This window comes from Pseudophryne corroboree, chromosome 3 (assembly GCF_028390025.1).
Source record: "Pseudophryne corroboree isolate aPseCor3 chromosome 3, aPseCor3.hap2, whole genome shotgun sequence".
Taxonomy (NCBI): domain Eukaryota; kingdom Metazoa; phylum Chordata; class Amphibia; order Anura; family Myobatrachidae; genus Pseudophryne; species Pseudophryne corroboree.
The window spans coordinates 124647211-124667370 of record NC_086446.1 but is presented as its reverse complement, the minus strand read 5'-3'; the positions used below and the strand labels follow the sequence as shown (position 1 = coordinate 124667370).

General features: G+C 47.8%; 1 protein-coding gene across 3 annotated transcripts in view; it reads right to left on the bottom strand.

The window, feature by feature from the left end:
- RNF20 (ring finger protein 20) overlaps nt 1–20160 on the bottom strand; it is a 108484-nt gene that overhangs the window by 7723 nt on the left and 80601 nt on the right. For all 3 annotated transcript variants that reach the window (XM_063958448.1, XM_063958450.1, XM_063958449.1), the window contains exons 10-15: nt 19564–19743; nt 5055–5190; nt 4415–4536; nt 3988–4334; nt 2464–2581; nt 2092–2241 (exon numbers count right to left, since the gene is read on the bottom strand). In XM_063958448.1, the coding sequence (XP_063814518.1) occupies nt 2092–2241; nt 2464–2581; nt 3988–4334; nt 4415–4536; nt 5055–5190; nt 19564–19743 (1053 nt within the window). The remainder of the gene's footprint in view (nt 1–2091; nt 2242–2463; nt 2582–3987; nt 4335–4414; nt 4537–5054; nt 5191–19563; nt 19744–20160) is intronic.

Here is a 20160-nt window from a genome sequence, read left to right as displayed (position 1 = left end):
GATGCCGGAATGTCTATGACCAAAAAATGATCCCGACAGGACTGCCCTGTGTATAGCCACACTATTTTCTATGTAGTCCCTATTACTTTGTTTTGTCAATTCCTTTACTGGCAGTCCCCTTCTAATAATGTGTGGGGGGGAGGGGGGGTGCATATTCGTATCTTAACAAGCAATTCAGGGATTTATTACCTTACCGTTAAGTCTTTTTCTACAAAGTCAATAGTAACCACAGACATTACCCTGGGTCTAAGGTCCACCAAATTGAAGGCAGGACCATAGGCATTTCTATAATGGGTGTAAGACACACAGTCCCCTGGGTCCAGGGGAGCCCACACTGCAGACATATATTATACTTATACCTCCGGAGTCACACGGTGGCGGCCCTGCACTGCAGACACAAATCACTTGGAAAATGGCTGCCGCGGATAATGACAGAGTCTACTTGCTGCCAGAGAGAAAGAGGCCTGCAATGGAGGCTGCTCACCGGCCCTCTCCTTTCTTAAAACAACCCTGTGCAGGACACTTTAAGCACAGAGGACCCGATTCAGAACGCCTCTGCTTTGAAGGAGCAATCAAGGCCAGGATCTCTGTGGATGCAGCATGTTATCACACATGCATGCAGGAGGCGTCAACTTATACCAGGCACCTCCTGTTGTGTTAAGATATGTTAGCATCGCTCATGCCGCAATGCTGAATCCAACCACATCTGAATCCGGCCCAGAGTGTCTACTCCATGATGCTAGTCTAACCCCGTTCACTTCTACGCCCAACAGAAGTACAGCAGGTGAGCTCATGTCCTGGGTCACAGGGTCGCTTAATATTATAATAATAGAGGCAAGTCAGGAGACGCCAGGTTTTAGCTCTCTATTACAAGGAGACTCTGAACTAGAAGATCACACATTCGGTGTGACATGAACTGTTCCACCGTTCACTGTTATTCCCTTAATGTAATGCTACTGCCAGGAAAGGGGGGGAGGGGGTGATGTCTCAGAATGATGGCTTATCTTGGTGCATGAACGCAATCATATTCCCCTGTATCTAATGATTAGGAGAGATATTATGGGAAATAACCAGACGTAAAAGGAAACATTCAAAATATGTGATATGAGTAATAAGTGAACAGTCAAATAGTGTTACAATTATTATTATTTTAGAGGTATACACTTCTAGAGATAGATCATGGGGGTGATATTGTGTACTTTAAAACGCCTTCATATAACATAACTGGGCTGCTTGTTATTGTGCCATTTTTTTCAAGATATAATACAATGGTGGACTTGTAATGAGCTGAATGGTCTGGATCAATAATAAGTTAAGTGGTCATGTATTTTCCTTAGCATGAAGCGTTATAGGGTGATGGTTTCCAGGTGTAATATATGTAAGATATTATATGCAGGCTGATCCTATTATCAGATTCTCTATGCATACTTATTTCCCTCAGTTTCTCTCCCCAAGGAAATTCATGATAAGCAGGCTGGCCAATCATCTTTCTCCTCAGCGTTATATGCTATGGGCATATTATAAGTAGTCTAATCACATTTCTTGCAGAGTCTCTCCCCAGTATCACATACTAAAAGACCTATAATAAGCAAGGTGGTCATAGTAAAAATTATTTTTCTCATTAGTGTAATAACACAGCTATTACTAAATAATCATTATATACCGCTATTTGTTAAAGAGATATAGATCGTAAACTTTTCTATTTGGCAAATGAATCATTTCTATTTTTGGGAGGCAGTCAGTTGACCGCCGGACGGGATCCCGGCGGTCACTACACCGACGCTGGAATCCCGACAACAGCTGGAATACCGATGGTCGGAGTCTCTTCCGCCCGCTAGTTCCCCCACTTGGGTGGTGGTCCACGCCACCACCTAGGGGGAATAGAACACAGTGGCGACCACCAGGCCCGAAGCGTGGTGAGCGCAGCGAGCCTGCGAGGGTACAGGCTGCGCTCGCCGCCAGGATTCCGGCTGTCGGGATCCCAGCGGCGGTCTCCTGACCGCCGGACTGATCCCCTATTTTTAGCCGTATATTTCACATTCAGCCATTCAAATGGGGTGACAGCAGATGTTCCCTGTCATTTCCACTCACTTGTTTGGCTGTGGACAGTCTCTTCTGCAGCGCCTCGGTCTGTTCTTCTGCTGCTCTCATTCGGCGCAGGGCGTCCTCATCCGCCATTTTCTTACTGTCTCTACGCTCTCTCTCCTCCAACTCTCTGTGCCGCTGGCGCAGATCTTCCAACTGATAAGACAGCAGTACATAGGAATAAAAAAACCTGACATCTACATCGTCATCCATTTGCCATAATTACAGATCAACATAAGGATCTGCTGAGAGGGAGAGTGGTGCATGTGAAGTACAGAATATGCACCGTAACCTGGAAATGATTAGGGACAACCTGTGAAGGTGAACAGAATAATGACCCTCAGTACGTTGCACAAAGTCTGTTCCTGTCCCCCTTACCTCCGCTTTGCTCTTTCTCTCTGCTGCCATAAGCTGGACCTTGTCTCTCTGTTCCTTGGGCGCTGAGCGATACATATCCAAGAGCAGCTTCATGTCCCGTAGAGACTCCTGCACTCGTCTAGCAAATAAAAAAGGTGGGATAGATGACTAAGCACTGGAGAGATATAAGTGAATTTATCAACAAGATTCTAAAGCAGAGATGTTTAGGAACAGCAAATAGTTTTGCAAAAAATCATGTATCAGTTTTCATTAGTTCACCTTAAACTGGAACATAGGTTCTCAAACTCGGTACTCAGGACCCAAAACAGCTCATGTCTTCCAGGTCTCCTCAAAGAATCACAACTGAAATAATTTGCTCCAACTGTGGATCTTCTAAAATGTGTCAGTGAGTAATGAGTACACCTGGGCACCTGTTGGTTGACCTGGGAAATGTGTCAGTGAGTAATTAATACACCTGTGCACCTGCTGGGTGACCTGGGAAGTGTGTCAGTGAGTACACCTGTGCACCTGCTGGATGACCTGGGAAGTGTGTCAGTGAGTAATGAATACACCTGGGCACCTGTTGGTTGACCTGGGAAATGTGTCAGTGAGTAATGACTGCACCTGTGCACCTGCTGGATGATCTGGGAAACGTGCCAGTGAGTAATGAATACACCTGGGCACCTGCTGGATGACCTGGAAACTGTATCAGTGAGTAATGAGTACACCTGCTGGGTGACCTGGGAAATTTGTCAGTAATACGTACACCTGTGTACTTGCAGGGTGACCTGGGAATCATGTCAGTGAGTAATGAGTACACCCGTGCACCTGCTGGGTGACCTGGGAAATGTGTCAGTGAGTAATGAATATACCTGGGCAACGATACCTGCTTGGCGTCCTGAGGGCAGAGTTTGAGAACCACTGAACTAGACTGATCAAAGCTATTATCTGATTGGTCGCTATAAGCATACAGCACGTCACCACTGTATACACTAAATACTATTGCTACAGTACGTTAACAAACGTACATAAAGTCTTTGGTTGCTATAAGCTTACAGAAGACTAGTAAAAGATACACAAGAATGTAAAATTTAAAAGAGAATGCGTTTTTAATGCACTGCTAAAGTATCAAACGTTTATGGTGGCCAACAATTAAGCAATGTGTGTCAGGGAAAGAAACGTATGAGGGAAACATATATTACCTTGGTACTCTCTTTTATAGTGGTCTATACAAATTCTAAAAAAATATACCTCACAAAATCCAGAAGGAAACTCAGTCATAGAAACACAGCAATACTGATGTTATGTAGTTATGAAAAGCCCATACAGAGCTTATTACCATAGACTACCCCATTACAGTATGTAGCCACGGTAACACACGGATACAAGAAATGCAATGTTAAAAATAATTCCTCTTTTACCTCAGAAAGTCAGCTAATATACCTCACCACTTGATTTATGTATTTATTTTTAAACAGAGATTTATTTTCACTCCTCCTAAAGTTAAAGGCCAGACTAATGGCATATTGTTTCTTGTTATCTCACTTTAGTTCGGCCTTCATCTGTTTGACGCTTTCAGCTTCCTTGCGCTTCGAGTCTGGCTCATGCTTCAGTTTCTCCTTGGAGCTGTCTCCTCTGTCTTTCTCTCGCCCCCGGTCCCTTTCCCGCTCTTTTTCCCTTTCCCGCCTGTCTCTCTGCTGCTGCGGTTGCTGCTGTTGCTGCTGCACCTCCTCCTCCTCACGCTTTGGAACGATCTCTAATGGAGCTGGGACCGGCGTTGGAGGGGCGATTTCCTCAGGCTCTGTCTTTATTTCAACCGTTTCTTCACGAACCTCCTCCACGCTGGACTGGGTGGGCAGCAGGAAGAGGCCGCTGGTGGCACGAGCACGGATCTAAAAGGTGAATGAAGGATAAGTGTCATACCAGTCTGTCCCACTCGGACAATCTTTCCTCATACTCCCCGCTGACTTACTTTATTGATGTCGACTTGGATTTCCCGCAGTCGCCTCTTGTACCGTAACACCTCACCCTTGAGCTGATGATTGTGGTTCTGTAGGCTGCTGATCAAATGCCTCATCTCCCGGTTAATAGGACCTACATTCAAAATAATCATACAAGCTACATTTAAAGAGCAATTAAAAAGGATTCATTGCCATTAAAAGGGGATGCTTATCTTTCATAGGGGTACCGCAAGCTACCCTTCTTCCTGTCAACATGCTCAGAACCCTCTGAGATAAAGCCTTTTAATCTCCATCTACTTCAGTGCCTGGAAAATGCTGAGAGGGTATATGACTGTGAATGTATAATGGTGGCACAATACGGGATAGCCGTTGGCACTTGTTCAGTGAAGTCATTATTCACAGCATAAATTCCCATCGTCCTTCAGATATCACTAAGCAGTCAGCACATGACCCCCAATAGTGCAGCTTTTGCATCTCTGTACAAGTTACCCATCACCTCTTTGCACTGTTTATGTATGATGTACCTCTCTGACAAACGGTATTAGTTTGCAATTAACATTTCTGTACTAAGTATATTCTTTACAAGAAAAAAAAAAGTATAAATAATGTAGATCATGGTTTATTTTCATATCTGCCATGCATCCAACATACCAGCCTGTTCGTTGGCAGCCAGCGTCTGCTCAAACTCAATCCTAAGCATCTCATATTCCTTCCGTACTTGGGCAAGCGTGTCCTCAAGCTGAATCACCTCTGTGCGCACCTTCTTCTGCAAGGCCACCTCATCCCGCTGCAATACAGCCAGGGGACAGAACACGTCAGTGCACAGGACAGGGGAATGATGAAAAGGCTACTGCAAACATTTATATTCAGAATACAAAGACAGCTAGATAAATAATGATGAATCAGTGGTGTTACATGTATTATACTGTAAAGACAAGGGGATTTCTGTACTTATCAATAAATAGCCCAGCAAGGAGACAAAGATACAGTAAGTAGCAGGCGGGTGTGATAAGAAAAGCCTATGTTCGGGTTGCCGGCGGTCACATGACCAACCGCAGGATCCTGATTTTTTTTTTAATGCTGATAAGTGACGGGGTAATTAATTTACCCCTCCCATGCCCCCTACATTAACCCACCTGGGGTAGCAGCTATGGCTAAGATAGTGGTGGGTGGCGGCTACGGCTCACCTCCCCTCTGGTGCCTAACCCTAACCCTCACCCCAATACTGGCCTTTGGGATGCCGGTGGATGAGGTCCCGGCATCTACACCACCAGGATGCGGACCTCATCCCATAGCGGAATATAACAAATACCATGCATTACTGGGTAGGTTAGCCATTGTTAGCATATAGCCTAGAAGAAAGGGACTATCTCCTGGTAGCAGAAGGAGGAAGATAGAAAGTGGGATGTCCCAAAGGACAACAAGAGCATCTCACCGACCAACTTCATGAGACATGAGAAATCTGCAACACCATGTCCAATGAGGAAAGCGCTGCCTCTCTGCAGGGGCAAGTGTGGAAAAACATGTATGGAGCTCTATGGGGAAGAGCTGTCAGCAGAGAGACACAGTCAATGGGTGGACGGGCTCCAAAGGTCGACATAAAAAAGGTAGACACAAGGTCGACAAAATGTCGACACAGTCATAAGACTAGCATGGTTGTTTTTTTCTTGTTGTCATTTTGTTTGTTTAACCACGTGACCTCAATTAGTGTACCGCTTCGCTGGCACCACTTTGGGCAAGGCGGGTTACTATTCCCAATCATAGTTAGTCAAGCCAAAGTTGAAAAAACATGAAAACAGACCGGAAAAAAAAATAAGATTTTACTCACCGATAAATCTATTTCTCGTAGTCCGTAGTGGATGCTGGGGACTCCGTCAGGACCATGGGGGAATAGCGGCTCCGCAGGAGACAGGGCACAAAAAGTAAAAGCTTTTGGACCTAGGTGGTGTGCACTGGCTCCTCCCCCTATGACCCTCCTCCAAGCCTCAGTTAGGATACTGTGCCCGGACGAGCGTACACAATAAGGAAGGATTTTGAATCCCGGGTAAGACTCATACCAGCCACACCAATCACACCGTACAACTTGTGATCTGAACCCAGTTAACAGTATGATAACAGAGGAGCCTCTGAAAAGATGGCTCACTACAACAAAAACCCGATTTTGTTAACAATAACTATGTACAAGTATTGCAGACAATCCGCACTTGGGATGGGCGCCCAGCATCCACTACGGACTACGAGAAATAGATTTATCGGTGAGTAAAATCTTATTTTCTCTAACGTCCTAAGTGGATGCTGGGGACTCCGTCAGGACCATGGGGATTATACCAAAGCTCCCAAACGGGCGGGAGAGTGCGGATGACTCTGCAGCACCGAATGAGAGAACTCCAGGTCCTCCTCAGCCAGGGTATCAAATTTGTAGAATTTAGCAAACGTGTTTGCCCCTGACCAAGTAGCTGCTCGGCAAAGTTGTAAAGCCGAGACCCCTCGGGCAGCCGCCCAAGATGAGCCCACTTTCCTTGTGGAATGGGCTTTTACAGATTTTGGCTGTGGCAGGCCTGCCACAGAATGTGCAAGCTGAATTGTACTACAAATCCAACGCGCAATAGTCTGCTTAGAAGCAGGAGCACCCAGCTTGTTGGGTGCATACAGGATAAACAGCGAGTCAGATTTCCTGACTCCAGCCGTCCTGGAAACATATATTTTCAGGGCCCTGACTACGTCCAGCAACTTGGAGTCCTCCAAGTCCCTAGTAGCCGCAGGCACCACAATAGGTTGGTTTAGGTGAAACGCTGAAACCACCTTAGGAAGAAATTGAGGACCAGTCCTCAATTCCGCCCTATCCGAATGAAATATCAGGTAAGGGCTTTTATAGGATAAAGCCGTCAATTCAGATACTCGCCTGGCAGAAGCCAGGGCCAACAACATTACCACTTTCCATGTGAGATATTTTAATTCCACCGTGGCAAGTGGCTCAAACCAATGTGATTTTAGGAATCCCAAAACTACATTGAGATCCCAAGGTGCCACTGGGGGCACAAAGGGAGGCTGTATATGCAGTACCCCTTTTACAAAAGTCTGAACTTCAGGAAATGAAGCCAATTCTCTCTGAAAGAAAATCGACAAGGCCGAAATTTGAACCTTAATGGACCCTAACTTTAGGCCCATGGACAGTCCTGTTTGCAGGAAATGTAGGAAACGACCTAGTTGAAATTCCTCTGTCGGGGCCTTCTTGGTCTCGCACCACGCAACATATTTTCGCCAAATACGGTGATAATGCTGTGCGGTTACATCCTTCCTAGCTTTAATCAGTGTAGGAATAACTTCATCTGGAATGCCTTTTTCCTTCAGAATCCGGCGTTCAACCGCCATGCCGTCAAACGCAGCCGCGGTAAGTCTTGGAACAGACCGGGTCCCTGCTGAAGCAGGTCCCTTCTTAGCGGCAGAGGCCACGGGTCCTCTGTGAGCATCTCTTGAAGTTCCGGGTACCAAGTCCTTCTTGGCCAATCCGGAGCCACTAGTATAGTTCTTACTCCTCTCCGTCTTATAATTCTCAGTACCTTGGGTAAGAGAGGCAGAGGAGGGAACACATACACCGACTGGAACACCCAAGGTGTTACCAGAGCGTCCACAGCTATTGCCTGCGGGTCTCTTGACCTGGCGCAATACCTGTCTAGTTTTTTGTTGAGGCGTGACGCCATCATGTCCACCTTTGGTTTTTCCCAACGGTTCACAATCATGAGGAAGACTTCCGGATGAAGTCCCCACTCTCCCGGGTGTAGGTCGTGTCTGCTGAGGAAGTCTGCTTCCCAGTTGTCCACTCCCGGAATGAACACTGCTGACAGTGCTATCACATGATTTTCCGCCCATTGCAGAATCCTTGCAGCTTCTGTCATTGCCCTCCTGCTTCTTGTGCCGCCCTGCCTGTTTATGTGGGCGACTGCTGTGATGTTGTCCGACTGGATCAACACCGGCTGACCCTGAAGCAGAGGCTTTGTTAGGCTTAGAGCATTGTAAATTGCCCTTAGTTCCAGTATATTTATGTGAAGTGAAGTCTCCCGGCTTGACCACACTCCCTGGAAGTTTCTTCCTTGTGTGACTGCTCCCCAGCCTCTCAGGCTGGCATCCGTGGTCACCAGGATCCAGTCCTGAATGCCGAATCTGCGGCCCTCTAGGAGATGAGCACTTTGCAGCCACCACAGAAGAGATACCCTTGTCCTTGGAGACAGGGTTATTTTCTGATGCATCTGAAGATGCGATCCGGACCATTTGTCCAGCAGATCCCACTGAAAAATTCTTGCGTGGAATCTGCCGAATGGAATCGCTTCGTAAGAAGCCACCATTTTTCCCAGGACCCTTGTGCATTGATGCACTGACACCTTTCCTGGTTTTAGGAGGTTCCTGACTAGCTCGGATAACTCCCTGGCTTTCTCCTCCGGGAGAAACACCTTTTTCTGTACTGTGTCCAGAATCATCCCTAGGAACAGCAGACGTGTCGTCGGAATCCGCTGCGATTTTGGAATATTTAAAATCCACCCGTGCTGTTGTAGTACTTCTTGAGATAGTGCTACTCCGACTTCTAACTGTTCTCTGGACCTTGCCCTTATTAGGAGATCGTCCAAGTAAGGGATAATTAATACGCCTTTTCTTCGAAGAAGAATCATCATTTCGGCCATTACCTTGGTAAAGACCCGGGGTGCCGTGGACAATCCAAACGGCAGCGTCTGAAACTGATAATGACAGTTCTGTATTACGAACCTGAGATACCCTTGATGAGAAGGGCAAATCGGGACATGGAGATAGGCATCCTTGATGTCCAGAGACACCATATAGTCCCCTTCTTCCCGGTTCGCTATCACTGCTCTGAGTGATTCCATCTTGAATTTGAACCTTTTGATATAAGTGTTCAAAGATTTTAGATTTAAAATCGGTCTCACCGAACCGTCTGGTTTCGGTACCACAAACAGTGTGGAGTAATATCCCTTCCCTTGTTGTAGGAGGGGTACTTTTATTATCACCTGTTGGGAGTACAGCTTGTGAATGGCTCCCAATACCGCCTCCCTGTCGGAGGGAGCTATTGGTAAAGCAGACTTCAGGAACCGGCGAGGGGGAGACGTCTCGAATTCCAATTTGTACCCCTGAGATACTACTTGCAGGATCCAGGGGTTCACTTGCGAGTGAGCCCACTGCGCGCTGAAATTTCTGAGACGACCTCCCACCGTGCCTGAGTCTGCTTGTAAGGACCCAGCGTCATGCTGAGGACTTGGCAGAAGCGGAAGAGGGCTTCTGTTCTTGGGAAGAAGCTGTCTGCTGCAGTCTTTTTCCCCTTCCTCTACCCCGGGGCAGATATGACTGTCCTTTTGTCCGCTTGCCTTTATGGGAACGAAAAGGACTGATGCTGAAAAGACGGTGTCTTTTTCTGTTGAGAGGTGACTTGAGGTAAAAATGTGGATTTCCCAGCCGTTGCCGTGGTTACCAGGTCTGATAGACCGACCCCAAATAACTCCTCCCCTTTATACGGCAATACCTCCATGTGCCGTTTTGAATCCGCATCACCTGACCACTGTCGCGTCCATAACCCTCTTCTGGCAGAAATGGACAGCGCACTTACTCTTGATGCCAGAGTGCAAATATCTCTCTGTGCATCTCGCATATATAAAAATGCATCTTTTAATTGCTCAATAGTCAATAAAATACTGTCCCTATCCAGGGTATCAATATTCTCAGTCAGGGAGTCCGACCACGCCACCCCAGCACTGCACATCCAGGCTGAGGCGATTGCTGGTCGCAGTATAACACCAGTATGTGTGTATATACTTTTAAGGATATTTTCCAGCCTCCTATCTGCTGGCTCCTTAAGGGCGGCCGTTTCTGGAGACGGTAACGCCACTTGTTTTGATAAGCGTGTGAGCGCCTTATCTACCCTAGGGGGTGTTTCCCAACGAGCCCTAACCTCTGGTGGGAAGGGATATAGTGCCAATAATTTTTTAGAAATTAGCAGTTTTTTGTCGGGGTTAACCCACGCTTCATCACACACTTCATTCAATTCATCTGATTCAGGAAAAACTACGGGTAGTTTTTTCACACCCCACATAATACCCCTTTTCGTGGTACTTGCAGTATCAGAGATGTGCAAAACCTCCTTCATTGCCGTGATCATGTAACGTGTGGCCCTACTGGAAAATACGTTTGTTTCTTCACCGTCGACACTGGAGTCAGTGTCTGTGTCTGGGTCCGTGTCGACCCACTGAGGTAACGGGCGTTTTATAGCCCCTGACGGTGTTTGAGACGCCTGGACAGGCACTAACTGAGCTGCCGGCTGTCTCATGTCATCAACAGTTTTCTGTAACGTGCCGACACTGTCACGTAATTCCTTAATTACGGCCATCCATTCAGGTGTCGACTCCCTAGGGGGTGACATCACCATTATAGGCAATTGCTCCGCCTCCACATCATTTTCCTCCTCATACATGTCGACACACACGTACCGACACCCAGCACACACACAGGGAATGCTCTGATAGAGGACAGGACCCCACTTAGCCCCTTGGGGAGACAGAGGGAGAGTTTGCCAGCACACACCAGAGCGCTATATATGTATAGGGACAACCTTACACCCTTATAGCTGCTTATATCTGTTATTTTGCCAAATAAGTGCCCCCCTCTCTTTTTTACCCTGTTTCTGTAGTGCAGGATGCAGGGGAGATTCTGGGAGCCTTCCTACCAGCGGAGCTGTGTGGGAAAAATGGCGCTGTGTGCTGAGGAGATAGGCCCCGCCCCCTTCACGGCGGGCTCTTCTCCCGCTTTTTTCTGGAAAACTGGCAGGGGTTAAATACATCCATATAGCCCAGGAGCTATATGTGATGTATTTTTTGCCAAATAAGGTAAATTCATTGCTTCCCAGGGCGCCCCCCCCCAGCGCCCTGCACCCTCAGTGACCGAAGTGTGAAGTGTGCTGAGAGCAATGGCGCACAGCTGCAGTGCTGTGCGCTACCTTATGAAGACAGGAAAGTCTTCTGCCGCCGATTTATGGACCTCTTCTTGCTTCAGCATCTGTAAGGGGGCCGGCGGCGCGGCTCCGGGACCCATCCATGGCTGGGCCTGTGATCGTCCCTCTGGAGCTAATGTCCAGTAGCCAAGAAGCCCAATCCACTCTGCACGCAGGTGAGTTCGCTTCTTCTCCCCTTAGTCCCACGCTGCAGTGAGCCTGTTGCCAGCAGGACTCACTGAAAATAAAAAAAAACCTAAGTATACTTTTACTTCTAAGCAGCTCAGGAGAGCCACCTAGATTGCACCCTTCTCGGCCGGGCACAAAGATCTAACTGAGGCTTGGAGGAGGGTCATAGGGGGAGGAGCCAGTGCACACCACCTAGGTCCAAAAGCTTTTACTTTTTGTGCCCTGTCTCCTGCGGAGCCGCTATTCCCCCATGGTCCTGACGGAGTCCCCAGCATCCACTTAGGACGTTAGAGAAAAAGGTGTCAGCTTTTTGAACCTGTTGGCCGTTTGTACCGTCTATCCTTTACATGTCAACCTTTTGTACCGGTCAACCATATGGTGTCGGTCTATCTATTGTCCTTCACCCATTAATCATATTTATTGGTGGCCAAAGAGTAGTACGCACAAAAGTACAATAACTACCGTAATAAAGTATTAAATGAATACAAGTACAATATAGACATAATAGGATGAATAAAAATATATACTGTACATAGCAGTTACTAGAAACCAAGGATAGCTGAGCTAGTATCCAAGCTCATGGGCACGGATTGCAATTAAATAATACAATACCAAGGATGAGATGATGGCGAGGTAAAGTAAACGTATCGTAGATGAGGGAAGAGCGCCCTGCGCGTGACAGTTTACCATCTATTGGAGAGGGGTACTCAAATATGGGTGACCCAAGGAACAAAACGAGTGGGCTGGTAGGAGAGCTGGTAGGCTTTGGAAGAAAGGAAACCCTAGCAAAATATGACTACCCAAGAAAACCACGGAATTCCACTGGGTCAGTAAAGGTTTATGACTCTTTATAATCCAGTCTTTTGAAACCAGGTGATGGATTCAAGTACCAACTTAAAGATCTGGTTCAAAAGCACAGTGAAAGAAATGACGGGCTACTTTCACTACTCTGAATACAGGTGGAAATCTGCATCTATTTTCAAGCATACAATGTATCCTTAACTGCACAGCAGCATCCAGCAAACCTTGAATGGTCAAATGGGTGGCTTCAGCATGTTTGCTAAAGCAAGACACTATTCAGTGGTACTGCTGACTGTGTATAGATGCAACAGCTAGGAGGCTTATACGTGTACACACAAGAAAAACATGTTTACACGATAGTAGCAATTTCGGGAGACAATCACGAGACCGCCTGTTGGGATCCTGGCGGTCACAATGCCAACGCCGGAATACTGACAGGTGGTGAAATGCCGCTGCCGGAATACAGCACCACTGGCTTTTCTCCCTCTGTGGGTGTCCATGACACCCATAGAGGGATGGCTTTTCTCCCTCTGTGGGTGTCCATGACACCCACAGAGGGATAATATAACCTGTGGTGAGCGCAGCGAGCCCGCAAGGGGCTTTCTAGCGCTCGCCCCGCTGCCGGCATACTGGTGGCCGGGATTGCGACAGCCAGCTTCCCGACCGGCGGTAGAAATGATGTATTCCGCAATGTCAGCAATCCCACTTGTCGTACTTTGAGAACGGTATAATAATGGATATAAAATACATAAAATAAGATTTTACTCACCGGTAAATCTATTTCTCGTAGTCCGTAGTGGATGCTGGGACTCCGTAAGGACCATGGGGAATAGCGGCTCCGCAGGAGACTGGGCACAACTAAAGAAAGCTTTAGGACTACCTGGTGTGCACTGGCTCCTCCCACTATGACCCTCCTCCAGACCTCAGTTAGGATACTGTGCCCGGAAAAGCTGACACAATAAGGAAGGATTTTGAATCCCGGGTAAGACTCATACCAGCCACACCAATCACACCGTATAACTCGTGATACTATACCCAGTTAACAGTATGAAATATAACTGAGCCTCTCAACAGATGGCTCAACAATAACCCTTTAGTTAAGCAATAACTATATACAAGTATTGCAGACAATCCGCACTTGGGATGGGCGCCCAGCATCCACTATGGACTACGAGAAATAGATTTACCGGTGAGTAAAATCTTATTTTCTCTGACGTCCTAAGTGGATGCTGGGACTCCGTAAGGACCATGGGGATTATACCAAAGCTCCCAAACGGGCGGGAGAGTGCGGATGACTCTGCAGCCCCGAATGAGCAAACTCTAGGTCCTCCTCAGCCAGGGAATCAAACTTGTAGACTCTTGCAAAAGTGTTTGAACCCGACCAAGTAACAGCTCGGCAAATTTGTAAAGCCGAGACCCCTCGGGCAGCCGCCCAAGAAGAGCCCACTTTCCTCGTGGAATGGGCTTTTACAGATTTAGGGTGCGGCAGTCCAGCCGCAGAATGTGCAAGTTGAATCGTGCTACAGATCCAGCGAGCAATAGTCTGCTTAGAAGCAGGAGCACCCAGCTTGTTGGGTGCATACAGGATAAATAGCGAGTCAGTTTTCCTGACTCTAGCCGTCCTGGAAACATATATTTTTCAGGGCCCTGACTACGTCCAGTAACTTGGAATCCTCCAAGTCCCAAGTAGCCACAGGCACCACAATAGGTTGGTTCACATGAAAACTGATACCACCTTAGGAAGGAATTGGGAACGAGTCCTCAATTCCGCCCTATCCATATAAAAAAATTAGATAAGGGCTTTTGCATGATAAAGCCGCTAATTCTGATACACGCCTGGCTGACGCCAAGGCCAACAGCATGACCACTTTCCACGTGAGGTATTTTAGCTCCACGGATTTAAGTGGCTCAACCCAATGCGACTTCAGGAAATCCAACACCACGTTGAGATCCCACGGTGCCACTGGAGGCACAAATGGGGGCTGACTATGCAGCACTCCCTTAACAAAAGTATGAACTTCAGGCAGTGAAGTCAGTTCCATTTTGGAAGAAAATCGATAGAGCCGAAATCTGGACCTTAATGGAACCCACTTTTAGGCCCATAGTCACCCCTGACTGTAGGAAGTGCAGAAATCGACCTAGCTGAAATTCCTCCGTTGGGGCCTTCCTGGCCTCACAGCACGCAACATATTTCCGCCATATGCGGTGATAATGGTTTGCGTTCACTTCTTTCCTAGCTTTAATTAGCATAGGGATAATTTCCTCCGGAATGCCCTTTTCAGGATCCGGCGTTCAACCGCCATGCCGTCAAACGCAGCCGCGGTACGTCTTGGAACAGACAGGCCCCCTGCTGCAGCAGGTCCTGTCTGAGCGGCAGAGGCCATGGGTCCTCTGAGATCATTTCTTGGAGTTTTGGGTACCAAGCTCTTCTTGGCCAATCCGGAACAATGAGTATAGTTCTTACTCCTCTCCATCTTATTATTCTCATTACCCTGGGTATGAGAGGCAGAGAAGGGAACACATACACCGACTGGTACACCCACGGTGTTACCAGAGTGTCCACAGCTATCGCCTGAGGGTCCCTTGACCTGGCGCAATATCGTTTTAGCTTTTTGTTGAGGCGGGACGCCATCATGTCCACCTGTGGCCTTTCCCAACGGTGTACAATCATTTGGAAGACTTCTGGATGAAGTCCCCACTCTCCCGGGTGGAGGTCGTGTCTGCTGAGAAAGTCTGCTTCCCAGTTGTCCACTCCGGGAATGAACACTGCTGACAGTGCTAACACATGATTTTCCGCCCATTGGAGAATCCTTGTGGCTTCTGCCATCGCCACCCTGCTTCTTGTGCCGCCCTGTCGGTTTACATGAGCGACCGCCGTGATGTTGTCTGACTGGATCAGCACCGGCGGGTGTTGAAGCATGGGTCTAGCCTGACTTAGGGCATTGTAAATGGCCCTTAGTTCCAGAATATTTGTGTAGGGAAGTCTCCTGACTTTTCCATAGTCCTTGGAAGTTTCTTCCCTGTGTGACTGCCCCCCAGCCTCGAAGGCTGGCATCCGTGGTCACCAGGACCCAGTCCTGTATGCCGAATCTGCGGCCCCCTAGAAGATGAGCACTCTGCAGCCACCACAACAGCGACACCCTGGCCCTTGGAGACAGGGTTATCCGCCGATGCATCTGAAGATGCGACCCGGACCACTTGTCCAACAGATCCCACTGGAAGATCCTTGCATGGGACCTGGCGAATGGAATGTCTTCGTAAGAAGCTACCATCTTTCCCAGGGCTCGCGTGCATTGATGCACCGACACCTGTATTTGTATTAGGAGGTCTCTGTCTAGAGACGACAACTCCTTGGACTTCTCCTCAGGGAGAAACCCTTTTTTTTTTTTTTCCTGTTCTGTGTCCAGAACCACACCCAGGAACAGTAGACGCGTCGTAGGAACCAGCTGCGACTTTGGAATATTCAGAATCCAGCCGTGCTGTTGTAGCACTTCCCGAGATAGTGCTACTCTGACGAACAACTGCTCCCTGGACCTCGCCTTTATAAGGAGATCGTCCAAGTACGGGATAATTATTTCGGCCATTACCTTGGTAAATACCCTCGGTGCCGGGGACAGACCAACGGCAACGTCTGGAATTGGTAATGACAATCCTGTACCACAATTTTGAGGTACTCCTGGTGAAGAGGGTAAATAGGGACATGCAGGTAAGCATCCTTGATGTCCAGTGATACCATGAAATTCTCCAGGCTTGCAATAATCGCCCTGAGCGATTCCATTTTGAACTTGAACCTTCGAATATAAGTGTTCAAGGATTTCAATTTTAGAATGGGTCTCACCGAACCGTCTGGTTTCGGTACCACAACATTCTGGAATAGTAACCCCGGCCTTGTTGAAGGAGGGGTACCTTGATTTCACCTGCTGGAAGTACAGCTTGTGAATTGCCGCCAGTACTACCTCCCTTTCTCCGAGGGCAGCAGGCAAGGCTGATGTGAGGTAACGGCGAGGGGAAGTCGCCTCGAACTCCAGCCTGTATCCCTGTGATACTACTTGCAGAACCTAGGGATCCACCTGTGGGCAAGCCCACTGGTCCCTGAAGTTCCCGAGACGCGCCCCCACCGCACCTGTCTCCACCTGAGGAGCCCCAGCGTCATGCGGTGGACTCAAAGGAAGCGGGGGAAGATTTTTGATCCTGGTAACTGGCTGTCTGGTGCAGCTTTTTCCTTCTTCCCTTGTCTCTGTGCAGAAAGGAAGCGCCTTTGACCCGCTTGCTTTTCTGAAGCCGAAAGGACTGTACCTGAAAATACGGTGCTTTCTTAGGCTGTGAGGAAACCTGAGGTAAAAATTTTTCTTCCCAGCAGTTGCTGTGGATACGAGGTCCCAGAGACCATCCCCAAACAATTCTTCACCCTTATAAGGCAGAATCTCCATGTGCCTTTTAAAGGCAGCATCACCTGTCCACTGCCGGGTCTCTAATACCCTCCTGGCAGAATGGACATTGCATTAATTCTGGATGCCAGCCGGCAAATATCCCTCTGTGCATCCTTCATATATAAGACGACGTCTTTAATATGCTCTATGTTAGCAAAATATTATCCCTGTCTAGGGTATTAATATTATCTGACAGGTTATCAGACCACGCTGCAGCAGCACTATTTATGCTGAGGCAAATGCAGGTCTCAGTATAGTACCTGAGTGTGTATATACAGACTTCAGGATAGCCTCCTGCTTTTTATCAGCAGGCTCCTTCAAAGTGGCCGTATCCCCAGACGGCAGTGCCACCCTGTTTGACAAACGTGTGAGCGATTTATCCACCCTAAGGGATATCTCCCAACGTGACCTATCCTCTGGCGGGAAAGGGTACGCCAGCAGTAACTTTTTAGAAATTACCAGTTTCTTATCGGGGGAACCCACGCTTCTTTACACACTTCATTCACTCATCTGATGGGGGAACAAAACACTGGCTGCTTTTTCTCCCCAAACATAAAACCCCTTTTATGTGGTACTTGGGTTAATGTCAGAAATGTGTAACACATTTATCATTGCCGAGATCATGCAACGGATGTTCCTAGTGGATTGTGTATATGTCTCAACCTCGTCGACACTGGAGTCAGACTCCGTGTCGACATCTGTGTCTGCCATCTGAGGTAACGGGCGTTTTTTGAGCCCCTGATGGCCTTTGAGACGCCTGGGCAGGCGCGGGCTGAGCAGCCGGCTGCCCCACAGCTGTTACGTCATCCAGCCTTTTATGTAAGGAGTTGACATTGTCGGTTAATACCTTCCACCTATCCATCCACTCTGGTGTAGGCCCCACAGGGGGCGACATCCCATTTATTGGCCTCTGCTCCGCCTCCACGTAACCTTCCTCATCCAACATGTCGACACAGCCGTACCGACACACCGCACACACACAGGGAATGCTCTGACTGAGGACAGGACCCCACAAAGTCCTTTGGGGAGACAGAGAGAGAGTATGCCAGCACACACCAGAGCGCTATATAATGCAGGGATTAACACTATAACTGAGTGATTTTTCCCCCAATAGGTGCTTGTATACACATATTGCGCCTAAATTTAGTGCCCCCCCTCTCTTTTTAACCCTTTGAGCCTGAAAACTACAGGGGAGAGCCTGGGGAGCTGTCTTCCAGCTGCACTGTGAAGAAAAAATGGCGCCAGTGTGCTGAGGGAGATAGCCCCGCCCCTTTTTCGGCGGACTTTCTCCCGTTTTTTTCATGGATTCTGGCAGGGGTAATTTATCACATATATAGCCCTGGGACTATATATTGTGATGATTTGCCAGCCAAGGTTTTTATATTGCCCTCAGGGCGCCCCCCCCCCCAGCGCCCTGCACCCATCAGTGACCGGAGTGTGAGGTGTGCATGAGGAGCAATGGCGCACAGCTGCAGTGCTGTGCGCTACCTTGTTGAAGACTGAAGTCTTCTGCCGCCGATTTTCCGGAACACTTCTTGCTTCTGGCTCTGTAAGGGGGCCGGCGGCGCGGCTCCGGGAACGAACACCAAGGTCGGGTCCTGCGGTCGATCCCTCTGGAGCTAATGGTGTCCAGTAGCCTAAGAAGCCCAAACTACCACCAGTTAGGTAGGTTCGCTTCTTCTCCCCTTAGTCCCTCGCTGCAGTGAGTCTGTTGCCAGCAGATCTCACTGTAAAATAAAAAACCTAAAATATACTTTCTTTCTAGGAGCTCAGGAGAGTCCCTAGTGTGCATCCAGCTCAGCCGGGCACAAGATTCTAACTGAGGTCTGGAGGAGGGTCATAGTGGGAGGAGCCAGTGCACACCAGGTAGTCCTAAAGCTTTCTTTAGTTGTGCCCAGTCTCCTGCGGAGCCGCTATTCCCCATGGTCCTTACGGAGTCCCAGCATCCACTTAGGACGTCAGAGAAATATATGGTTAACACATTACATGTGATGTTAAATACAGTTTGGAAGGAAATGGTTGTCAAACAAGCTATACCCCTATTTTCAAGGTCCTGACACCCCATTTCATTACAGCTTAATCGTCTACACCAACTAATTTGAGAGCTGGCAAAAACATTTGGTCAATGGGACTGCTTCCTAAAAATGAAGTGGCCAAGGCTAACACTACCACCCCAATGAGACTTGGAATCTGGGGAGGTGGTGAAATTGTGTTTGGTCGCTTTCTAGAGAAGATGACAAGGATGGAAACACCACTGACTCACTTACAACATTCCACGGAAGCCTAGCAGGCAAGAAAGGAGAAGGCTTGCACTTCAGTTACCAAGTCCACCTAAAAGGTCCATGAGTGACTAAATTAAAAACCTAGCCCAGTTTGGTTAAAGCATAAATGCTACATAGGTACTCTTGGGCAGATGTATTAAGCCTGGAGAAGTGATAAAGCAGTGATAAGTGCAAGGTGATAACGCACCAGCCAATCAGCTCCAATATGTAAATTGGCAGTTAGGATCTGATTGGCTGGTGCACTGTCACCTTGCACTGCTTTATTAACACTTTATCACTTCTCCAGGCTTAATACATCTGCCTCTTATTCATAACCCATAGTTTGCACCCAACTAATGCATTCCTGGGATATATTACTACTCTTAAATGAAAATGAAGTGGAATTGGTTTTGGATACATTAATCTCATTGCAATTATAGTCAGCTGGCCATGCAGAAGCAGGTGGGTTAATCACCTGGCAGGAAACTCACCTCGATGAGCTCCAGCTGACGGTGATGGTTGGAGCGTGTCCCATGCAGTAAGGAGCGAGCCTCATCCAACTGGGCCTTTAGCTGAAGTGATTCATTGTAGAGGACAGAGAACTGAGACTGCATGCAGCGATACTCTGGGGACAAGCGCACGCTTTCCTCCACGGCATTCGCTAGCTCAACCTGGATGGGATAGAAAAGAGGATAATTGTGTATGTCCTGCTGCGTTTTAAAAAAAAAAACTATGAATCATCAGAAAATAATAGGATTTTAATTACTTACCTTTTCTCCTAGTCCATAAGGGATATTGGGGAGATTAGTACGATGGGGTATAGAGGGGGTCCAAAGGAGCCAGTACACTTTAAATTTCTTCACTGGGTGTGCTGGCTACTCCCCTCTATGCCCCCTCCCACAGGCAGTTATAGGTAAAAACGTGCCTGAAGGGGAAGGTGGTGAGATTTACACACCAGCACACCACTAACATACAACAACCAGTAACGGCTGGTTACAACGACAGCAACACCTGAACAGGTAACCATATAACAGAGAACCTGCAAAAAAGGCAACGCACTGAGGCGGGCGCCCAATATCCCTTACGGA